The sequence below is a fragment of the Lotus japonicus genome, chromosome 1 (genome assembly GCF_012489685.1).
Source record: "Lotus japonicus ecotype B-129 chromosome 1, LjGifu_v1.2".
In the NCBI taxonomy this organism is placed as follows: Eukaryota; Viridiplantae; Streptophyta; class Magnoliopsida; order Fabales; family Fabaceae; genus Lotus; species Lotus japonicus.
In genome coordinates this window covers 114472335-114491543 of record NC_080041.1, presented here as the reverse complement: position 1 = coordinate 114491543, position 19209 = coordinate 114472335, and the positions used below count along the sequence as shown (strand labels likewise).

The 19209-nt window shown below is 41.6% G+C and overlaps 1 protein-coding gene across 1 annotated transcript in view; it reads right to left on the bottom strand.

The window, feature by feature from the left end:
• LOC130729481 (elongation factor G-2, mitochondrial) overlaps positions 1 to 18002 on the bottom strand; it is a 31094-nt gene extending 13092 nt beyond the window's left edge. Inside the window, exons 1-5 of the mRNA XM_057581255.1 lie at positions 17442 to 18002; positions 16281 to 16502; positions 15640 to 15761; positions 15402 to 15552; positions 5615 to 5686 (exon numbers count right to left, since the gene is read on the bottom strand). Of these exons, the coding sequence (XP_057437238.1) occupies positions 5615 to 5686; positions 15402 to 15552; positions 15640 to 15761; positions 16281 to 16502; positions 17442 to 17837 (963 nt within the window). The 5' untranslated portion in view covers positions 17838 to 18002. The remainder of the gene's footprint in view (positions 1 to 5614; positions 5687 to 15401; positions 15553 to 15639; positions 15762 to 16280; positions 16503 to 17441) is intronic.
• Positions 18003 to 19209: the final 1207 nt, after the last annotated feature.

Here is a 19209-nt window from a genome sequence, read left to right as displayed (position 1 = left end):
TAACAGAATTAGTTAGCTTCTTATGCAAGCTTGTTAGCTCTCTATAAATAGAGAGATTATCAATTGTACTATTCAGTTTTACAATCAATGAAATTCAGTTAAACATTTCAGCATTTTCAACATGGTATCAAGAGCTCAGTACGATCCCAGAGATTTTTCTCTTCTTCTTCATCACCATGGCTGATGAAGAACCTGCTCAGGAAACTGAGATTCCTGCAACTCCAGTTCCAGTTTCTGTTGCTGCGACTGCTTCTTCTCTGACTCACAAGCTTACTCTGAAGCTTGATGACACTAACTTCCTTTCATGGAAGCAACACGTTGAAGGCATTGCTTGCACTCATCGATTGCAGCGCTTCCTCAACAGTCCTGATATTCCACCTCGCTTTCTCAACGAAGTTGATCGCATGAACGCAGTCGAGAATCCTGCGTAACTTGTTTGGGAGCAGCAAGATTCTGCTCTATTCACATGGCTTCTCTCCTCGCTCTCGCCATCGGTGCTTCCTACGGTGGTCAATTGCACTCAGTTGTGGCAGATCTGGGAGGCGGTGCTCGATTTCTTCCAAGCGCACTCACTGGCGCAGAGCACGCAACTCAGATCTGAGTTGCGATCCATAACCAAAGGATCGAAGAGCACATCGAAATATCTCAAACGCATCAAATCGATCGTGAATGCGTTGATCACCATCCGTGATCCCGTCACCTATCGCGAGCACCTTGAAGCTGTCTTCGATGGCCTTCCCGATGACTATAGTCCTCTCCTGACGATTGTTTACAATCGTGAAGCTCTGACTCCTGTTTCGCAAGTTGAGGCGATGATTATCGCACATGAAGCGCGTCTGGATCGCACTCGATCTCGTCAGTTGAATGCGAATCCGCCTTCAGCGCTTTTGACTCAGGCTGCGCCGCCACCAGCGCCTCCGCCAGCCCCGTCAACCGTGACGACTGAAGCGAACTATGCTTCCAGTGCTGTGGATTCTTCCTTTGATGATCGCTCTTATGAAGATCGCAACCGTGGTGGTTACAATGGACGTGGCGGTGGTCGCAACTCTCGCGGTGGTTATGGTGATGGACGTGGACGTGGTAAAGGAGGTAATCGCAGTGTTCAGTGTCAAATTTGCTATAAATATGGTCATGATGCAAGTATTTGTTATCATCGCGGTTCCTCTTCAGCTTCTACTGGAATGGTTGGTGGATATGGCATGAATTTTCCGTTCAATATGCCTAATATGTCTGTGCCTTCTCCTATGATGCCTCAGTTTGGTTTTTCACCTTTCTATGGCATTCCACAATTTGGCACACCTACACAGTTTGGTCACCAAGCTGGTTCTGGTTTTGGCCAACAGTTTGGTCCTGGTTTCTTCTATGGCCAAGGCTCTGGCATAGGACTTCCCTCTCAGCAGTTTGGATTTGCTTCTGCTCCTGGTTCACAGTGGAACAATGGAGGTTCACAGTTTTCTGGCGGAGGCCAAAGGCTTGCAAATTCTACAACCAGGCCTCCTCAAGCTATGCTCACTGGTCCACCTTCATCAGTTGGCACATCCTCTGCTGCAGCTAATCTTAGCACCTGGTTTCCTGATTCTGGTGCAACTCACCATGTCACAAATGATGCTTCTGTGCTCTCTGACAGTGTTTCACTTACTGGTAATGATCATATTCTTATGGGGAATGGACAAGGTTTGCCTATTCTCTCTATTGGTTCAGCTTCCTTTCCTTCTCCTTATCACACAAACACCACACTTACTCTTAGTAAACTTCTCTTAGTTCCGGATATTACCAAGAACCTTGTTAGTGTTAGCAAATTTGCTAAGGATAATAATGTCTACTTTGAATTTCACATTTTCACTCCTCTTATTGTGTTGTCAAATGTCAGGAAACTTCTAGGGTTCTCCTTCGAGGTAGTGTTGGTCCAGATGGCTTGTATATCTTTGAAGGCATGCATACTCCCAAGCAACCTTCTGTCAAAGTGTCTTCAGTTCCCTCAGCTGCTGTTTCTTCAGTCCCATCTGTTGCTGTTTCTTCTGCTTACTCTACTGTTTTACCTAAGTCTGATGTATCTAGCACTAGTAGTACTTCTCTTGTATGTCCAACCTCTTATGGTTTGTGGCACTCTAGGTTAGGACATCCTCATCATGAGGCTTTGCATTTTGCTTTGACTTCTTGTAATATTCCAGTACCTAATAAAGCAAAATTTCAAGTTTGTTCAGCTTGTTGCCTTTCCAAGTCTCATAGATTACCTTCTGCTACTTCTACTACTGTCTATAATACACCATTAGAACGTGTTTTTGCTGATTTATGGGGACCTGCATCCCTTGAATCATCTAGTGGTTTTTACTATTTCCTTACTTGTGTAGATGCCTATTCTAGGTTCACTTGGATTTTTCCCATTAGAAGGAAATCTGATACTTGTTCTACTTTTCTCCAATTTCAAGCCATGGTTGAGTTAAAGTTTGGTGTGAAACTTAAGTCTCTTCAAACTGACAATGGCACTGAGTTTAAGCCTCTTACCTCTTACTTTGCAAAGTTAGGTATTGTTCATAGGCTTACTTGTCCTTACACACACCATCAGAATGGTAGTGTGGAAAGGAAGCATCGCCATATTGTAGAAACAGGTCTCTCATTGCTTGCACATTCTCATTTACCTTTTCAATTTTGGGATCATGCTTTTATGGCTGCCACATTTCTTATCAATAGACTGCCCACTTCTGTTTTGGGGAATGTAAGTCCTTATTTCAAGCTGTTCAAGACTAAACCTGATTACAAGCTTCTGAAGGTGTTTGGTTGTGCTTGCTTTCCCCATCTCAGGCCCTACACACACTCAAAGTTGTCTTTGAGGTCTAAGCAGTGTGTGTTTATTGGGTACTCTTCATCTCATCAAGGATATAAGTGCTTGGATAGTGATGGAAAGATTTATGTGTCCAGAGATGTGGTGTTTGATGAATTTAAGTTCCCTTATTCTGACAAGGCTTCTCCTCCTCCAAGTTCTTCTGCACCAGGTATCACTTATGATATACCAATTGTGCCTGCTGGACCTACTGTTATCCCCACTCAGCTAACTACAACAGTACCTACTACTTCTGTTAGTGCATCTCCTCAGCATTCAACTTCAGAACAGCAGAGTCCTGTCCAGTCTCCCCTGGTTTCTCAGGCTTCTTCAGGGCACTCTCAATCACTCTCAATCTGTTCCACCTGTGCAACCATTAGGTTCTGCACCTCAACCAGCTAGGAATGCTCATCCCATGCAGACAAGGCCTAAATCTGGCATTGTGATGCCTAGATTATTTCCTACATTGCTACTAACTCAAGCAGAACCTACAACAGCCAAGCAGGCTCTCAAGGACCCCAAATGGCAGGCTGCCATGCAGGCAGAATTCGATGCATTGATGGCCAACAACACCTGGACTTTGGTCCCCCTTCCCAAGGACAGACAACCTATTGGCTGTAAATGGGTTTTTAGAGTCAAGGAAAATGTTGATGGCTCTATAAATAGGTATAAGGCCAGACTTGTGGCCAAGGGCTACCACCAAGTTAAAGGTTTTGACTACTCAGAGACCTTTTCTCCAGTAGTCAAACCTGTTACAATAAGAATAATTCTCTCTTTGGCTATTACCAAGCAGTGGCACATCCATCAGCTTGATGTGAACAATGCATTCCTCAATGGTGCACTCCAAGAGGAAGTCTACATGACTCAACCCTCTGGTTATCTACATTCAGACAAGTCCCTAGTTTGCAAACTAAATAAAGCCCTCTATGGACTAAAACAGGCTCCTAGAGCTTGGTTTGAAAGGCTGAAAGCAGCCTTGATCAAGTATGGTTTCAGTCCTAGTAAATGTGATCCCTCTTTGTTCACATTCCATACAAAGGGCAGCTGCATCTACATTCTTGTTTATGTAGATGATATCATCATTACTGGAAATTCCTTGCCTTTTGTTCAGAAGATAGTTCAGAATCTGAATTCAGAATTTTCTTTAAAGCAGTTGGGCAAACTTGATTATTTTCTTGGTGTTCAAGTTCATCATTTGCAGGATAGATCCTTACTCTTGACTCAAACAAAGTATATTCATGATCTACTTGAGAGGACTGATATGGGTGAAGCTAAGGGGATCTCTACTCCCATGATTGGTGGTGCAAAGTTAAGCAAGTATGGGTCTGATTACTTTGCTGATCCTACTCTATATAGGTCCATTGTAGGGGTCTTGCAATATGCTACTCTAACCAGGCCAGAAATTAGCTTTGCAGTAAATAAAGTTTGTCAATTTCTCAGCCAGCCTTTGGAGGACCATTGGAAGGCTGTCAAGCGCATACTTAGGTACCTAAAGGGTACTATTCATCATGGCTTACATCTGAAACCCTGCTCCTTGACTTCTCCTGTACCATTGCTGGCATTTTGTGATGCAGATTGGGGTTCAGATCCTGATGATAGAAGGTCCACTTCAGGGTCCTGTGTGTTTTTTGGCCCTAATCTCGTGTCTTGGAGTTCTAAGAAGCAGACCTTGGTTGCTAGGTCTAGTACAGAGGCAGAATACAGGAGCTTGGCAAATACCTCTGCTGAACTATTGTGGATACAATCTCTTCTTCAAGAACTTAAAGTTCCCTTTACTCCTCCAAGAGTTTTCTGTGATAATATGGGTGCTGTAGCCTTGACTCACAACCCAGTTCTTCACACCCGCACCAAGCACATGGAACTTGACATTTTCTTTGTGAGAGAGAAAGTTATTAACAAGTCCCTCTTTGTGCATCATGTTCCTTCAGAAGATCAGTTAGCTGATATTTTTACCAAGGCCCTTGCTCCAACTCGCTTTGCTCATCTTTGTACCAAACTCCATGTTATTTCTCAACCACCTTGAGTTTGAGGGGGCCTATTAGAGTATACTATATAGTTTCTGATAAGTAACTGATAAGTTACTGCTGTGAAGTTAGTTATCCTAGCTGTCAAGATTAGTTGTTAGTATAACAGAGTTAGTTGTTAAGCTTAGCTGTCAAGCTGAGCTGGCATAACAGAATTAGTTAGCTTCTTATGCAAGCTTGTTAGCTCTCTATAAATAGAGAGATTATCAATTGTACTATTCAGTTTTACAATCAATGAAATTCAGTTAAACATTTCAGCATTTTCAACAGTCATGTATGGTATTATTATGGCTTTCCGCCATGACCCACCACCTACAATTAACAACACTGACACTCCATATCAAAATCAATGAAATAATAAGTTTAAAACCAAATAACTTTCCCTCACATTTTTTCTCTCTGTTTCTTACACTTCCTCTCATCTTATTCCTCAATATTAAGGTATAAATTAACTTGTACTTAAGTTGGGCCCTGGCCGAACATGTGACCAGACCCAAAAGGCCAATAGTGGAGCATCAAATTTATTACTGGTCGGCGATGCGCACTTGTAGCCATTATGATACTTGTGTACACCCCTGGAAGCTTGTAAACAAGAATAGTATAAATGGATTCATTTTCAAAAGAAAAATAAATCAAACCCCAAACTAAATTACATCACAATCACAACACTAGATTAAATCTTTAGAAAAATTAAAATGAGCATCAATCAAATAAGGGGAGAAATAAAGGAGTTACAGACTACACATTACAAACTGAAGAAAATGGTTACCTTATTTTTGAAAGCACTACCCATGAATACTGGTATGAATTTCTGCGCTATGGTAGCCCTACGAATTGCACCCTATAAAAAAATTCAAAATTCAAAAACTATCAAAAGCGAAAAATGTGTAGGGAGGGGAGCTAATAACTGGTATTCAAATATCATTATAATAGACATACATGCTACACTTAGGCACATGTATAATCAGAAGAATTAGTTGTTACAAACTTAGGTGATTAGCGCTGATTAGCTATAATTCATGAGATTATTCTTCTTAAATTAATATAATTCATAATTGATAGGTACCAGAGGTTTTAGGAAGAAGAAACTGAATTACTGATATATTGATAGGGAATTTCTGATGAGAACACCAGAAATTCTTAGGAAATACAGAAGTAATGGAAGCAAAATATAGAAAGCAATATAGCTAGGAACAATTCGAGAGTGTTCACTTCTCTCCCAATTCTAACAGAAATGATGCCTACCTTTCTCTCTCCCCCCCTCAGGTGTTTATACACACCTTCTGGCCTGATCCTCTGCAAAGAGGATCTGCCAGCTCATCAATTAGTTATTTCCCCCATGTGTGGTAGTGGAATCGATGGCTGTTCCCACTTTGCCCCTGCGTGTGTACACCTTAGAGTAGTCTTTCTTTAGCTTGTGGATTAAGTCCCTATCATCACTTCCCCCTTTGAAAAACACCTTGTCCTCAAGGTGGAAGGTTGGGAATTGCTGCTGGAATTGATGCAGGGATTCCCAAGAATTCTCAAACTCAGGGAGATTCCTCCATTGGACTAGTAGCTCTATCTCCCCAGTTGAACTGACCCTGGAATCTAGTACAGTAGCTGGCTCCACTTGGAGTTCCCATGCTTCAGATAGTCCCTGAGGTAATGGTTGGACTGGAACTGAAGGAGTTAGAGATTTCTTCAGTAAGGATATATGGAATACAGGGTGCACTAAGCATCCTGCTGGAAGTTGTAACTTATAGGCCACTGCACTGATCTTCTCAATAATCTTGAAGGGACCATAAAACCTTGGACTGAGTTTTTGGTTGGTCCTTTTGGCTAGGGATTGAAGTTTGTAAGGTTGGATCTTAAGGTAAACAGCATCTCCCACATTAAATTGAATGTCCCTTCTGTGCTTATTGGCTTGTTGCTTCATCTGATTTTGAGCTTGAGCCAAATTAGCTTTTAGTTCTTCTAGCATAAGGTTTCTTTCAGCAGTTAGCCTAGAAACCTCTTCTACTGCTGTTTGTGTCACATCTCCCCTGATGATTGCTGGAGGGTCTTGGCCATATAGAGCTTTGTAAGGGGTAGATCTGAGGGATGCATGGTAGTTAGTGTTGTACCAGTATTCTGCCCATGCTAACCACTTGGGCCATAGCTTGGGTTTGGTCCCTGTTAAGCATCTTAGATAGGTCTCCACACATCTGTTTACCACCTCAGTTTGACCATCTGTCTGAGGGTGGTAAGCTGTACTATATTTCAGCTTAGTGCCAGCTAACTTGAATAGTTCTGACCAGAAGGAACTCATAAATACACTGTCTGATAGGTACACATGTCTCTTAGTAGTTACTTAGAGGTTAATAATTAGTTAGTTGGTGTTAGTTTGTGAATGTGACTATAAATAAGAGACTTAGGGAGAGAGTGAGGTATCTTTTAGTTCATTTTGGGTTCTGGGGCCTAGGAAGAGGGTGTGGACTCCCTTGAGATTGAGTGTGGACTCTTTCTCTTGTACTCTGCCATGATTCTCAGTTTGGGAATTAGGGTTTATCATCAATAAAACATCTGGTTCTAACATTGGTATCAGAGCACCGATCTGGTGCCTGAACCACAACTTCTTTGCTGCGTTATGGAAGAATCAAGGCGCATGGTGAGAATTTCAGAGGAATTGGTGAGGGAAATTCCAATTTTTGGGGGTGATGATGCGTATGATTGGGTACACTGTTTGGAGCGCTATTTTCTGTTGAAGAAGGTGAGAGAGGAAGACAAGATGCAAGCAACCATGGAGGCCTTAGAAGGAAGGGCTCTTACCTGGTTTCAATGGTGGACCAGTTGTAATCCCAATTCTTCATGGGAAGGGTTCAAGATTGCAGTGGTGAGGAGGTTTCAGCCCTCAAAGATTCAGAATCCATTTGAGTTGCTTCTTTCTCTGAAGCAAGATGAAACAGTGGAAGATTATGTGAAAGATTGAGAAGTACGTGGGTGCTCTCAGAGAAATTGATCCAGAATTTGTGATAGGCACTTTCTTGAAGGGATTGAAGGAAGAAATCCGGATAGAGGTACAATCTTGTGAATTTCATTCTCTCTCTGAGGTTATTCAAGAAACCATCTTTATTGAACAAGAAAGGAGAGAATCGGAGGCTGCAATCGAAGCGGAGCGAACAGCGGCAGCGGCGGCATCGCCGAGAGGGACGGGGACTGCGGCGGAAGAAGAGCAAGTCGCAGCAGTGGCTGGGCAAGCATCTGAAGAAGAGGAAGACTCAACCTCTGCGATTCAGAAACCGAATCTTGGAACAAAGGGTGAATCGGAGACGACGGCGGAAAAAGAGCGAGTAGCGGCGGAGGCGGAGGAGCCGTTGCGAAGACCCAATCTTGAAGTAGTGGAGGAAGAGCGAGTAGCGGCGGAGGCATCGCCGGAGAATTTTGAGGCCGCGACGATGACAGATTCAGCGGTGGCGGAGGCGATTCAGAACTTCAATTTTGAAACAGAGGTTGAAGGAAGATATGGTGGGGTGAGCGTAGCAATTGCGACACGGAATCAAACGACAATTGAAGGTTCATTAATGGAAGGATTACAGAATTGCATCCTTCGAGGTGTTAAGAAGGAAGGATTCGCCGTCTATCCCCAAATTGTTGATTTAGGGTTCTTCGACGGAACAAGAATTCTGAAATTGGGGGTAGAGAGAAGCAGGACCCAGAAATTCAAAAATGGTAGTGGATTCCGTCGATTCTTCATGCCGACAGAGAAGACTCATCGAAGGAGGGTGGCGAGGCCACTCCCACCACCGCAACCGCCAGACCGGGAATTGTTGGCAAAGGATTCTCGTTCACCGGCGAAACCCCCAAACCAAGGATGTACGGTGGCTAAAGTTCTGCTGGAAGACGAGGTAAACCCACTTCTGTTGATAGATCTTCTGATCTGTGACTCTCTTCCACAGTTTGCAGCTTTGGGGAACAGACTTACGATAGCAAGTGTGAAGGAGATAGGTGAGTCATGTGTGTTGTTTCTGATTTGTCAGTCTGGTTTGGAAGCAATGATTGCATGTTGCCAGGAAGTCAAGGCCCAGACAATTTTGGACTTCCTGTGCCAAATTCAACTAGCAGGAGTTGTTAAAAACCTTGGAATATATGTTTGGTTTATAAGCTTTTTGCAGTGGGATCCAGGTGTCTTGTTGCCAAGGTCTGTGAATTATTTGCTGGCAGCTCAAGGAAGAAATAGCAAATGGGTGAGTTTGGTTAGAGCAGCATGCAAAGGATTTACCCTCCAAATACTTATTCAACAAATGGGCCAAGCCCAGAATAGAAAATGGGTTCAGGAGGCCGTTAAAGTGGAGAAAAATTTGGTCTTGATGTGCCAAGTGCAGCAAGCAAAAGTGGTTGGCCAAGGGACCTCAAATGATCAACAATTTGTTGATAATGGCTTGGAGTTTTACAAAGTTGCAGGCTTTGTTTTGTGTCAGGTTTTGAGGCTATTATGTTGGGAGTTGATAAAGAGCTGGGGCTGGGGAAAGTATAAGAGATTTACTGGCTATGAAGTTTGTTCTGGACATGAAAATGACTTAGGAAATATAAGCTTGGGGAGGCTAGACTGTGGAGACTCTGCTCCCCTGCTCTTTCAACTGGTTGGCAAATGTTGGAACCTTGGCATAATATGTTTGACACGTTCAGAGAAGGTGTTTGCCATTTCATACATGGTTGGGATTAATTGCTTCCTGCAATGGGATCCAGGAGGAAACTATTGTGCTTGTCACCTTTGGTTCTTGGCATGGCTGTTCTATTTTGTAGTTACAGTATTCAACCTCTTTGCATCAACTGGAACTTCTGCTATTTGTTTTTCCAGCACTGGGACTTAGGCCACATTTATTTCAGCAGGACTTTGAAGACTTTCCCCAAGTCATACATGTCTTGGACTCTTTGCTTTAGGCTGTGGGATCCTGGTTGAAGCTGTACTTGTCCCTTTTGGATTGTTTGGATAGTTGTTCCATGATGTAGCTTGTCATTTGTCCTTCACCTTGAGGACAAGGTGAATTTTCAGGGGGGGAGTATTGATAGGTACACATGTCTCTTAGTAGTTACTTAGAGGTTAATAATTAGTTAGTTGGTGTTAGTTTGTGAATGTGACTATAAATAAGAGACTTAGGGAGAGAGTGAGGTATCTTTTAGTTCATTTTGGGTTCTGGGGCCTAGGAAGAGGGTGTGGACTCCCTTGAGATTGAGTGTGGACTCTTTCTCTTGTACTCTGCCATGATTCTCAGTTTGGGAATTAGGGTTTATCATCAATAAAACATCTGGTTCTAACACTGTCCCTGTCAGAAACAATGGTCTTAGGAAAACCATGTAACCTGACTACTTCTTGAATGAAAGTTTCAGCTACAGTTTTTGCAGAATAGGGGTGAGATAGTGCTATAAAATGAGCAAATTTGGTGAGCCTATCCACCACTACTAGTATAGTATCTTTCCCCATAGTCCTGGGTAGCCCTCCTATGAAATCCATACTGATATCAGTCCAGATTTGAGAAGGAATGGGCAAAGGTTGAAGGAAACCAGCAGGGCTCAAGGCCTGATACTTGTTCCTCTGGCACACTTCACAACTTTGGACATAATGTTGGATATATGTCCTCATGTTTTCCCAGTAAAAGAGGGAGGAAATCCTCTTCATAGTTCTGAAGTGACCAGCATGTCCTCCCACTGCAGAGTTATGGAATTCCTCCAATATTCTGGGAATCCTAGGTGATGATTTAGGTATTACTACCCTGCCCTTGAAGTAGAGCAACCCCTTTCTGAACTCAAATTCCTGATTAGAGTTTGGATCAGTCATGAGAGCTTTGATCATTCGACCATACTTGGCATCCTGAATCAATTCTTCATCTAATCCCTCCCACTCTTGGCATTGAGCTACAGAGATAGCAGAGAAATTAAACTTCCTTGAGAGAGCATCTGCAGCTTTATTCTCAATTCCAGGCTTGTATTTAATTGTGAAATTGTATCCCATTAGCTTAGTAATCCATTTCTGCTGATCTTCACCTATAATTCTCTGTTCAGTCAAGTATTTGAGGCTCTTTTGATCTGTGTGGATCACAAAACTTCTTCCTAGCAAGTAGGGTCTCCACTTTTGGACAGCTAGTACAATAGCCATGAGTTCCCTTTCATAGACAGACTTGTTTTGGTTTCTGTCTGACAGAACCTTGCTCATGTAAGCCACGGGTCTTCCTTCCTGCATAAGGACAGCCCCAATCCCTTTGCCAGAAGCATCAGCCTCAACCACAAATTGCTTGTCAAAGTTGGGAGCCACTAGAACTGGTAGGGTAGTCATAGCAATCTTCAATTTTTCAAATGCTTCTGTGGCTGTTTGATCCCAACAGAAGTTGTCCTTCCTCAATAGTTGAGTTAAAGGAAAAGCTATTTTGCTGTATCCCTTGACAAACTTTCTGTAGTAACCAGTCAATCCTAAGAAACCCCTCAAGCTCTTCAAATCCTTGGGGATAGGCCAGTCTATCATGTCATGAATCTTGCTAGGGTCAGCAGCCACTCCTTGTCCAGATATGATATGTCCTAAGTATCCCAATTGCTTCTTCCCAAGTGAACACTTCTTCTGATTGGCCACCAACTGGTTTTCCTTGAGAGTGTGCAGAACTTGTCTCAAGTGCTCCTTATGAGTCTCATCATCCTGGCTGTAAATAAGGATGTCATCAAAGAAGACGAGGGCAAATTTTCTGAGATAAGGCTTGAGAACTTGATTCATTAAGGCTTGGAATGTGGATGGAGCATTGGTGAGCCCAAAGGGCATTACCACATACTCATAGTGTCCCTCATGTGTCCTAAATGCTGTTTTGGGAATGTCTTGCTCTTGCATCCTAATTTGATGGTATCCAGACTTTAAATCCAATTTGGAGAACACTTGGGCAGTCCCCAGCTCATCCAACAACTCCTCAATCACAGGAATTGGGAATTTATCAGGTATAGTCATCTTGTTTAGGGCTCTGTAATCAACACAGAACCTCCAACCCCCATCCTTTTTTTTTACTAGGATCACTGGACTGCTATAGGGACTTGTGCTGGTCCTGATAACCCCTGAGTGTAACATGTCTCTCACCAATTTCTCTATCTCATTCTTCTGATAATAAGGGCATCTATAGGGCCTGATATTGGGAATTGTTGCTCCTTCCTTCAAGGTTATAGCATGATCACAACTCCTTGATGGTGGAAGCCCTGGAGAGTCTTGAAAGACTTCTGGAAATTCAGCTATGATGGCAGCCATCTCTTCTGAAATCCCCTCTTCACCTCTGGTGTTTAACATAGGGTCTTCACAAGTCAAATAAAACCCCTCTCCTTTGTTGTGCATGGCTTTGCACAAAGCTTTCAAAGAAGTTTGGGTTCTGCTCAAAGTGGGATCCCCTCTTAATACCATCTTCCTTCCCCCAACTTTCCATTGCAGAATTAAGTTCTTAAAATTGGCTTTCACATCTCCCAAACTAGATAACCAGTCCATTCCCAGCACTAAATCTGTTCCCCCAAGTTCCAGTACATAGTAATGTTGGATTAGATGCATACCTTGTACCAATATGGGTAAGTTCTTGCAAACTCCTTGATTCTGGATTTTGTCTCCATTTCCTATTTCCACTTCATAAGCTACTGTTTCAGTCACAGGTAGTTTCAGCTCATTGACCAATCCCTGTGAAATGAAGTTACTTGTAGCACCACAATCTATGAGAACTAGAATTGTCCTCTCAATACCTTCAAGAGCCAACTGTCCCATCAGTTTGAATGATCTGCTGGTGGTGATTCCTTCTTTACTCTTCAGAGAAAGGAGTAAGGTCTTGTGCTCCATAACCAATTCTTCTGACTCAGCTTCATAGAAAGGCGCTTCATCATCTTCCTCTTCTTCCCCAGTTTCTATTAGCATGAACTGATAGTGCTTCATTCTGCACACATGCTCCCGATTCCATTTGTCCCCACACTTGAAACACAATCCCCTCTTGCTGCGATCATTGAGTTCTGTTTGAGTGAGCCTCTGTCCACCAGTCCATTTTTTTTCTTGTGGTTTCTGCTCCCCTGTTTTAGTGTCAGAAGCATTCTTCTCTGTCTCCGTGGTTCCAGAATTCGTATTCTTCCATTTACTGCCATCCACCCAGTGATTAGCTGTTCTGTAAGTGGCCATCCCCTTCTCCTTCCATCCCCGCTTGTCTTCATCACCCCCTTTCCCCAAACGCATTGCTCTGTTTTTCTCTTCAAGGAGCAGAGCACGGTCCATAACCTCAAGGTTTCCCAGTGGATATAGCTTGAGTTCAGCTCGAATCTCTTCCTTGAGTCCATTCAGGAAGATACCAGTGACCATTTCCCGATCCAAGTGTCGCAGTGGTGCAGCGACCATTTCGAATCGCTCCCTGAACTCCATTACGCTCACTGTCTGCTTAATACTCAACAATGGTCCAAGCGGGTTCTGTACCAATTCGGGTTGAAACCTTCGAATCAACGCTTCCTTGAACACCTCCCATGTACGTTCTGGAGCGTGCTCCTCCCACCATTGGAACCAATTCAGAGCGCGATCTTCCATAGCTATTACGAGCAGCTTCACCTTCTCGCCGTCGTCGATGTGGTTGAGGCTGAAGAAACGTTCAACCCGAACGATCCAGCCATGGGCATCTTCACCGTTGAACAAAGGAAGATCTATCTTCCTTCCTGTTCTGATGCGTCGTCTGGGTGAGTCGTCATCGTGGCGGAGGACGACAGAGTGAGAACTCCGAGAGTCATCTAGCGATGGGTCTGAAACACGACTCTCAGTGCGGTGACGGCGACGGGGTGTGTGGGATCTTCCCATGCTCCGGCGACGCTCTTGGTGGAGCATCAGCTCGTGAAGCTGGTCGACCATCGTTCTCATCTCAGTGACATTTCGTTCCACGTTCTCAATTCTGTGCTCCATCTGCGCGCGGGTATTTACCATACAAAGCTCCCTTTAGATCAGGAGCTCTGATACCAATGATAGGTACCAGAGGTTTTAGGAAGAAGAAACTGAATTACTGATATATTGATAGGGAATTTCTGATGAGAACACCAGAAATTCTTAGGAAATACAGAAGTAATGGAAGCAAAATATAGAAAGCAATATAGCTAGGAACAATTCGAGAGTGTTCCCTTCTCTCCCAATTCTAACAGAAATGATGCCTACCTTTCTCTCTCCCCCCCTCAGATGTTTATACACACCTTCTGGCCTGATCCTCTGCAAAGAGGATCTGCCAGCTCATCAATTAGTTATTTTCCCCCATGTGTGGTAGTGGAATCGATGGCTGTTCCCACTTTGCCCCTGCGTGTGTACACCTTAGAGTAGTCTTTCTTTAGCTTATGGATTAAGTCCCTATCAATAATATGAATAATCATTGATATGATTATGGACTGATTATTCAGAGCTTAATAACTTGATTGCTAGAATTGATGCCCTTATGCCTCTTGCTAACAATTCAAACAAGCACGAAAAATAGGAAGTTATTCACTGTCCTTATCCATGGTAGTCTGCCCTCTATACCTGACTTAATCCACATTCGGAGTCCCTCCAGTCCATTATTTTTGCAACATCCTACTCTCCGAAAATGTTGCACACCTCCAAACCACAAGTTTTTGGGATTTGGATCCCCTCATGTGACTATCTCACATCTCAACCCTTGATTTGAAATTTAATGGAAAAAATTATTTCACTCACAATTTTAATATTCTCTCTCCATATACCCATTAAAATATCTATGCTGGTTTCTCGGTCCAGCGAACACATATTTGACCACATTAAGGACCAGTGTAAAACAACGGCAAACTAACAATCGAAAACTACGAATGTTGCTCTAATTGCCCCAGCTGACCCATCAGACGAGATTTCCCGATTTTCCACAGAGCATAATGAGTATCTCTGACTCAAAGCAGCATACAATCCACTACACCCTATCATTTCTAGTTTAGCATAGCAACCTGGATTCTTGACTCGTACACTTGTGATCATCTCTGCTAACAAATCCTTTTCTGCCACCTCATATAGGTATACTACCTAGCATCACTTTATCAATTCCAAACAAAACTGAAGGAATTGGTCAAGCTAATCCCCTTCACACACATTCTTCAGATTATGTACTTTTTGCGCTTGGTTCTCCTTTTAATTTTATCTCCATAAGCACACACACTCTCATACCCTGCCTTTGTCATCGTCTAATGGTAAAGGAGAGAGTAGTGCCACAGTACCACTGTCTACTGCAACAGAGTCTGTTTGTGACCACTACCAAAGGACAGAGAGAGAAATACAAGTAGTTTCCTTCAATGGTTCATGAATTAAGGGAAAATGGGATTATGGGAACTATGTGAATAAATTTTCTGGTAAAATAATGAAATTATTACAAGCTGAGAAGCTGACATATCTATGCCTTTTTTTCCCTTCATTTTCAGTATAAAGCTCAAGCCATAAGGTCCTCTATATTTCTAGATAACAGGGTGAAAAATTTATTGTTCGAAGTAGAATAAAATAAATATAAAGCATCTGCAATGAATCAAGTTAAATAATTAATGAACAAAGCTCAGGACAAAACCTGTTAAACTTATACCTCAAGATCAGCAGGTGATATGGTCTCATCACCGAGAAAAGCTTCAGCAAGTACGTCATCTACCTCTGACACAGTTTCTATGAGTTCACGTCTTTTTTCTGCCACCAGGGCTTCCATATCTGCAGGTACTTCTTCAATGACAATATTTTCACTGCAATAAGAAACAATCAAGTAAGCAGAAGAAAATGGCAAGAGACTTCATCTTAGAATGGACAGTACAGAGGTTTTTGAAACCGACCCATTTGAACCATGAAAATAGTAGGCCTTTAACTCCACAAGATCAATAAGTCCCTTAAAATCATCTTCTAAGCCTATTGGAACTTGTATTGCAGCACTATGATGCCGAAGCTTAGATCTAGCCTGAAAAGAAAACAAATTGTCTCAAAATGGTAAAAGTTCAATTCAAAAATAAGGCTGAGAATTTTTTTTGAAAATATAGGCTTAATTGCACTTTTGGTTCCCTTAGTTTGTACTATTGTGAATTTAGTCCCTAGCTAAAAATGAATAAATAATGCTAGATAAAAAAAATATAGTTTATCAATTGTATAATACTAAAATCTTAGTCTAATTTAGGCTGGTCTATGCATCCAAAAATTGAGACAGGAACAAGTTTTAATCAAGACCAGTTATAAAGGAACAGGTTGGAGAGAGACAGAAACAAGTTTTAATCAAGAACAGTTATAAAGGAACAGTTAGGAAAGAGTCTCAACTTCAACTTTTTAGAAAATGATCACTTCATTAATTTCTCAATGCCAATTGACCAGGAGTTGAGGAACCTTGTTTCCAATGTTCTCTTGTCAAAACCAACCAAAATCATGTAAATGGCAACTAAAAAAAATGTAACTGTGATGACATGACATCCAGAAATCACAAATGCACCTGATTTAAAACTTTCCATGGATCTGCACCCATCCGATCAAGCTTGTTGATAAATGCAAGTCTCGGGACGTCATATCTTCTCATTTGACGATCAACAGTAATGGACTGACTTTGCACCCCACCAACACTACACAGAACAAGAATGGCACCATCAAGGACACGTAAAGCCCTCTCAACCTCAATCGTGAAATCAACATGTCCAGGTGTGTCAATTATGTTGATCTGCAAAGACACAATTGCAAGGACTTCAAATATACATAAATGTAAGAAAAATAAATGGGGAAAATATCTGAAAAAGTTTGAAGAATACATCAATTAACCTTCCAGCCAATACTGCAAGCAAGAAAAGTAAGGAGTCTGCATCTAATTTATCAACAGTTCTGATCAACTTCAATAGACAATTTGCTTCAGTTTAGCACAACTATTAGTTTTATTTCCCCCCACCTATTTCAGTCGAGCTTACATAGAAAAAGAAAGACAAGACTCATCATTCTTCAACCTTCAATACTTTCACTTCATTAATCTATCAATAATCATTACTAACACTAATAATGCTAACAGAAACCAGAAGCACAAAATATTCCACTTTTCTATTTTTACCATTCCCTATCACTCTAAAAACACGAGCACTTCAAAATACACTTCACTAGTTTAGCTTGTCCTCAACTAAAACCTCAAACTCATTCACCTATCCCAATTTCACTTCATGGAAAGAGAGAGAACAACAACAATCAAGTCTTTTCTCATCGGCTCGAAGCCATAATACCATGTTATGTAATCATTCATAATAGTTTTTTTTTGTTACATCGGAAAGATAAATTGCACCCGCCAGTAATCTAACCCTGGACCTCTCCCTACCCAACCCGTATGTCTCCCAGCTCCTACCACTTGAGCTATCCTCCTAGGACTTCATAATAGTTATTAGCTTGTAATTTTTCAAATTAAAGTAAGGGAAAGAAAAAAATATAAAATTATTTTCAACTAAAGCTTGAGCAAAAATTACCAACTGTTTTTCATTGGAGCAACAAGAATTATCCTTTTTCCCTTGATTCTTATCATTCTAAAAAAGCTCATCACCCCTTCAAAATTCAATTCAAGTTGAATTGAGCAAAGACAAAACAAAGAATGAATAATTGATAGAGAGCATGTAACAGTAACTACCTTACAGTCTTTCCAAGAACAATAGGTGGCGGCAGACTGGATGGTGATTCCTTTCTCCCTCTCCAAGTCCATGGAGTCCATCTTGGCGCCGACGCCGTCCCTGCCCCTCACCTCGTGGATCTCGTGGATCCGACCCGCGTAGAACAGCACCCGCTCCGTCAGCGTCGTCTTCCCGGAGTCTATGTGCGCCGAGATTCCAATGTTCCGCAGCTTCGCCATCGACTCCAACCATGACTCCTTATCCTCCGTCTTCGCGCGAGCCGCGCTCCCCGCCGAGTAGTGCCGGAGGTGGAATGCGCCGCCGAGGAGAGACGACGCCGGAGACGGTGAGGCCGAGGCTGAGGCTGAGGTGTAGAGTGCGTAGAGGAGGCGCGGCGCCGAGGACCTGCGAGCCATGGATGGTGGTTGGTGGTGTCGGGTTCAGGGTTTTGAGAAATGGGGTTTCGAAGTAAAACCCTTGATCGAGAGAAATGATGAAACGAAACTGGGTCGGATTTTTCACCTGGGTCGGGTTCGAGTGCCGACTTTTTTTCATGGACCATGTATTGTCTCGTGTGTTTATTTTTACTAGTATTGAACTCGTGTCATGAACGATTACAATACAAACGATACAGTTGATGTTGAATCGTACTAAAGTTAAATTGAATATATGTACTAATTTCTAGAAAAAACACATTTGTAAACAACATTGGTTGTTATTAAGTGTGTATTTTCTTCATCACCAATTGTAAGAATTTCCACTTGTTGACTCTTGTGTGTTTGTTAAATGGAACCGTTAAGGTTGAATCGTACTTTGCAAACGTAGTCTTCTAGAAATTGAGTTTGTAATTATGTTTTGTAGCTTTATATGGGCGGGTATTTGCACCTACGTCAATATGATGAAATTGATAAACTTGCTTGCGGATCTTTGTAAAAACCTTTCACAATGGAATTGTCAATGGAAGCTTGAATTTTATCACTCTAAAAATACACAAAAAATTTATACGGAGATGGAGAAGACCGTAAACACAATTTTGATTAGAAAAAAAGTAGAAAAAATAAAAAGAAAGTGTCAAAATAACATTTGCATCAAGTAGAACCATCTCCATAATATATGACACATTAGGATCCTTAAAACTTGGAAAAGATGAAAGTCGAATGATTCTAGCTATGACTTTGACATACATCCCAGACCTCATGTTTTTGATATTTTGATTATTTTCATACAAAGAAGTCATAAGATTAGTGTTTTTTTGAAAAACAAAGATTCAAATAACGAAAAAAAAATGTGAGAGGAATTTGTTAAACGTGAATGACAAAAAAATATGTCTAATATATTTTTCAATACATTTTCTCATTTATTTATTGATGATCTACTGTCAAACAAGTTGTCGATGATATCTTATACCAAAACCATTATTGGTTTAGTGTCTTTTGATTTCAAAAATAATCAACTAAACCAAATAAAATTTCATATGCTAAACATTTAATGAAATTTAACCTTATTTTTTTATATTTAATATCAATGCAATTAAGCCATTGCCCATTATTGTCTTTTAAAAAAAATTGTTTTATTTGATTGTAAAACTAATCAATTGAACCAAATAAAATTACATACATTTAGGATTGGCAATGGCCCCGTGAGTGCGGGTTTGGCCATTCCCACACCCAAACCCAAACTTAACACCCAAACCCAAACTCAAATTCAATATGGGTGCAAAAGTTAAACTCAAACCCAAACCCCTGGGTTTCGGGTTACCCGAACCCAAACCTAAAACTCAATGTGAGC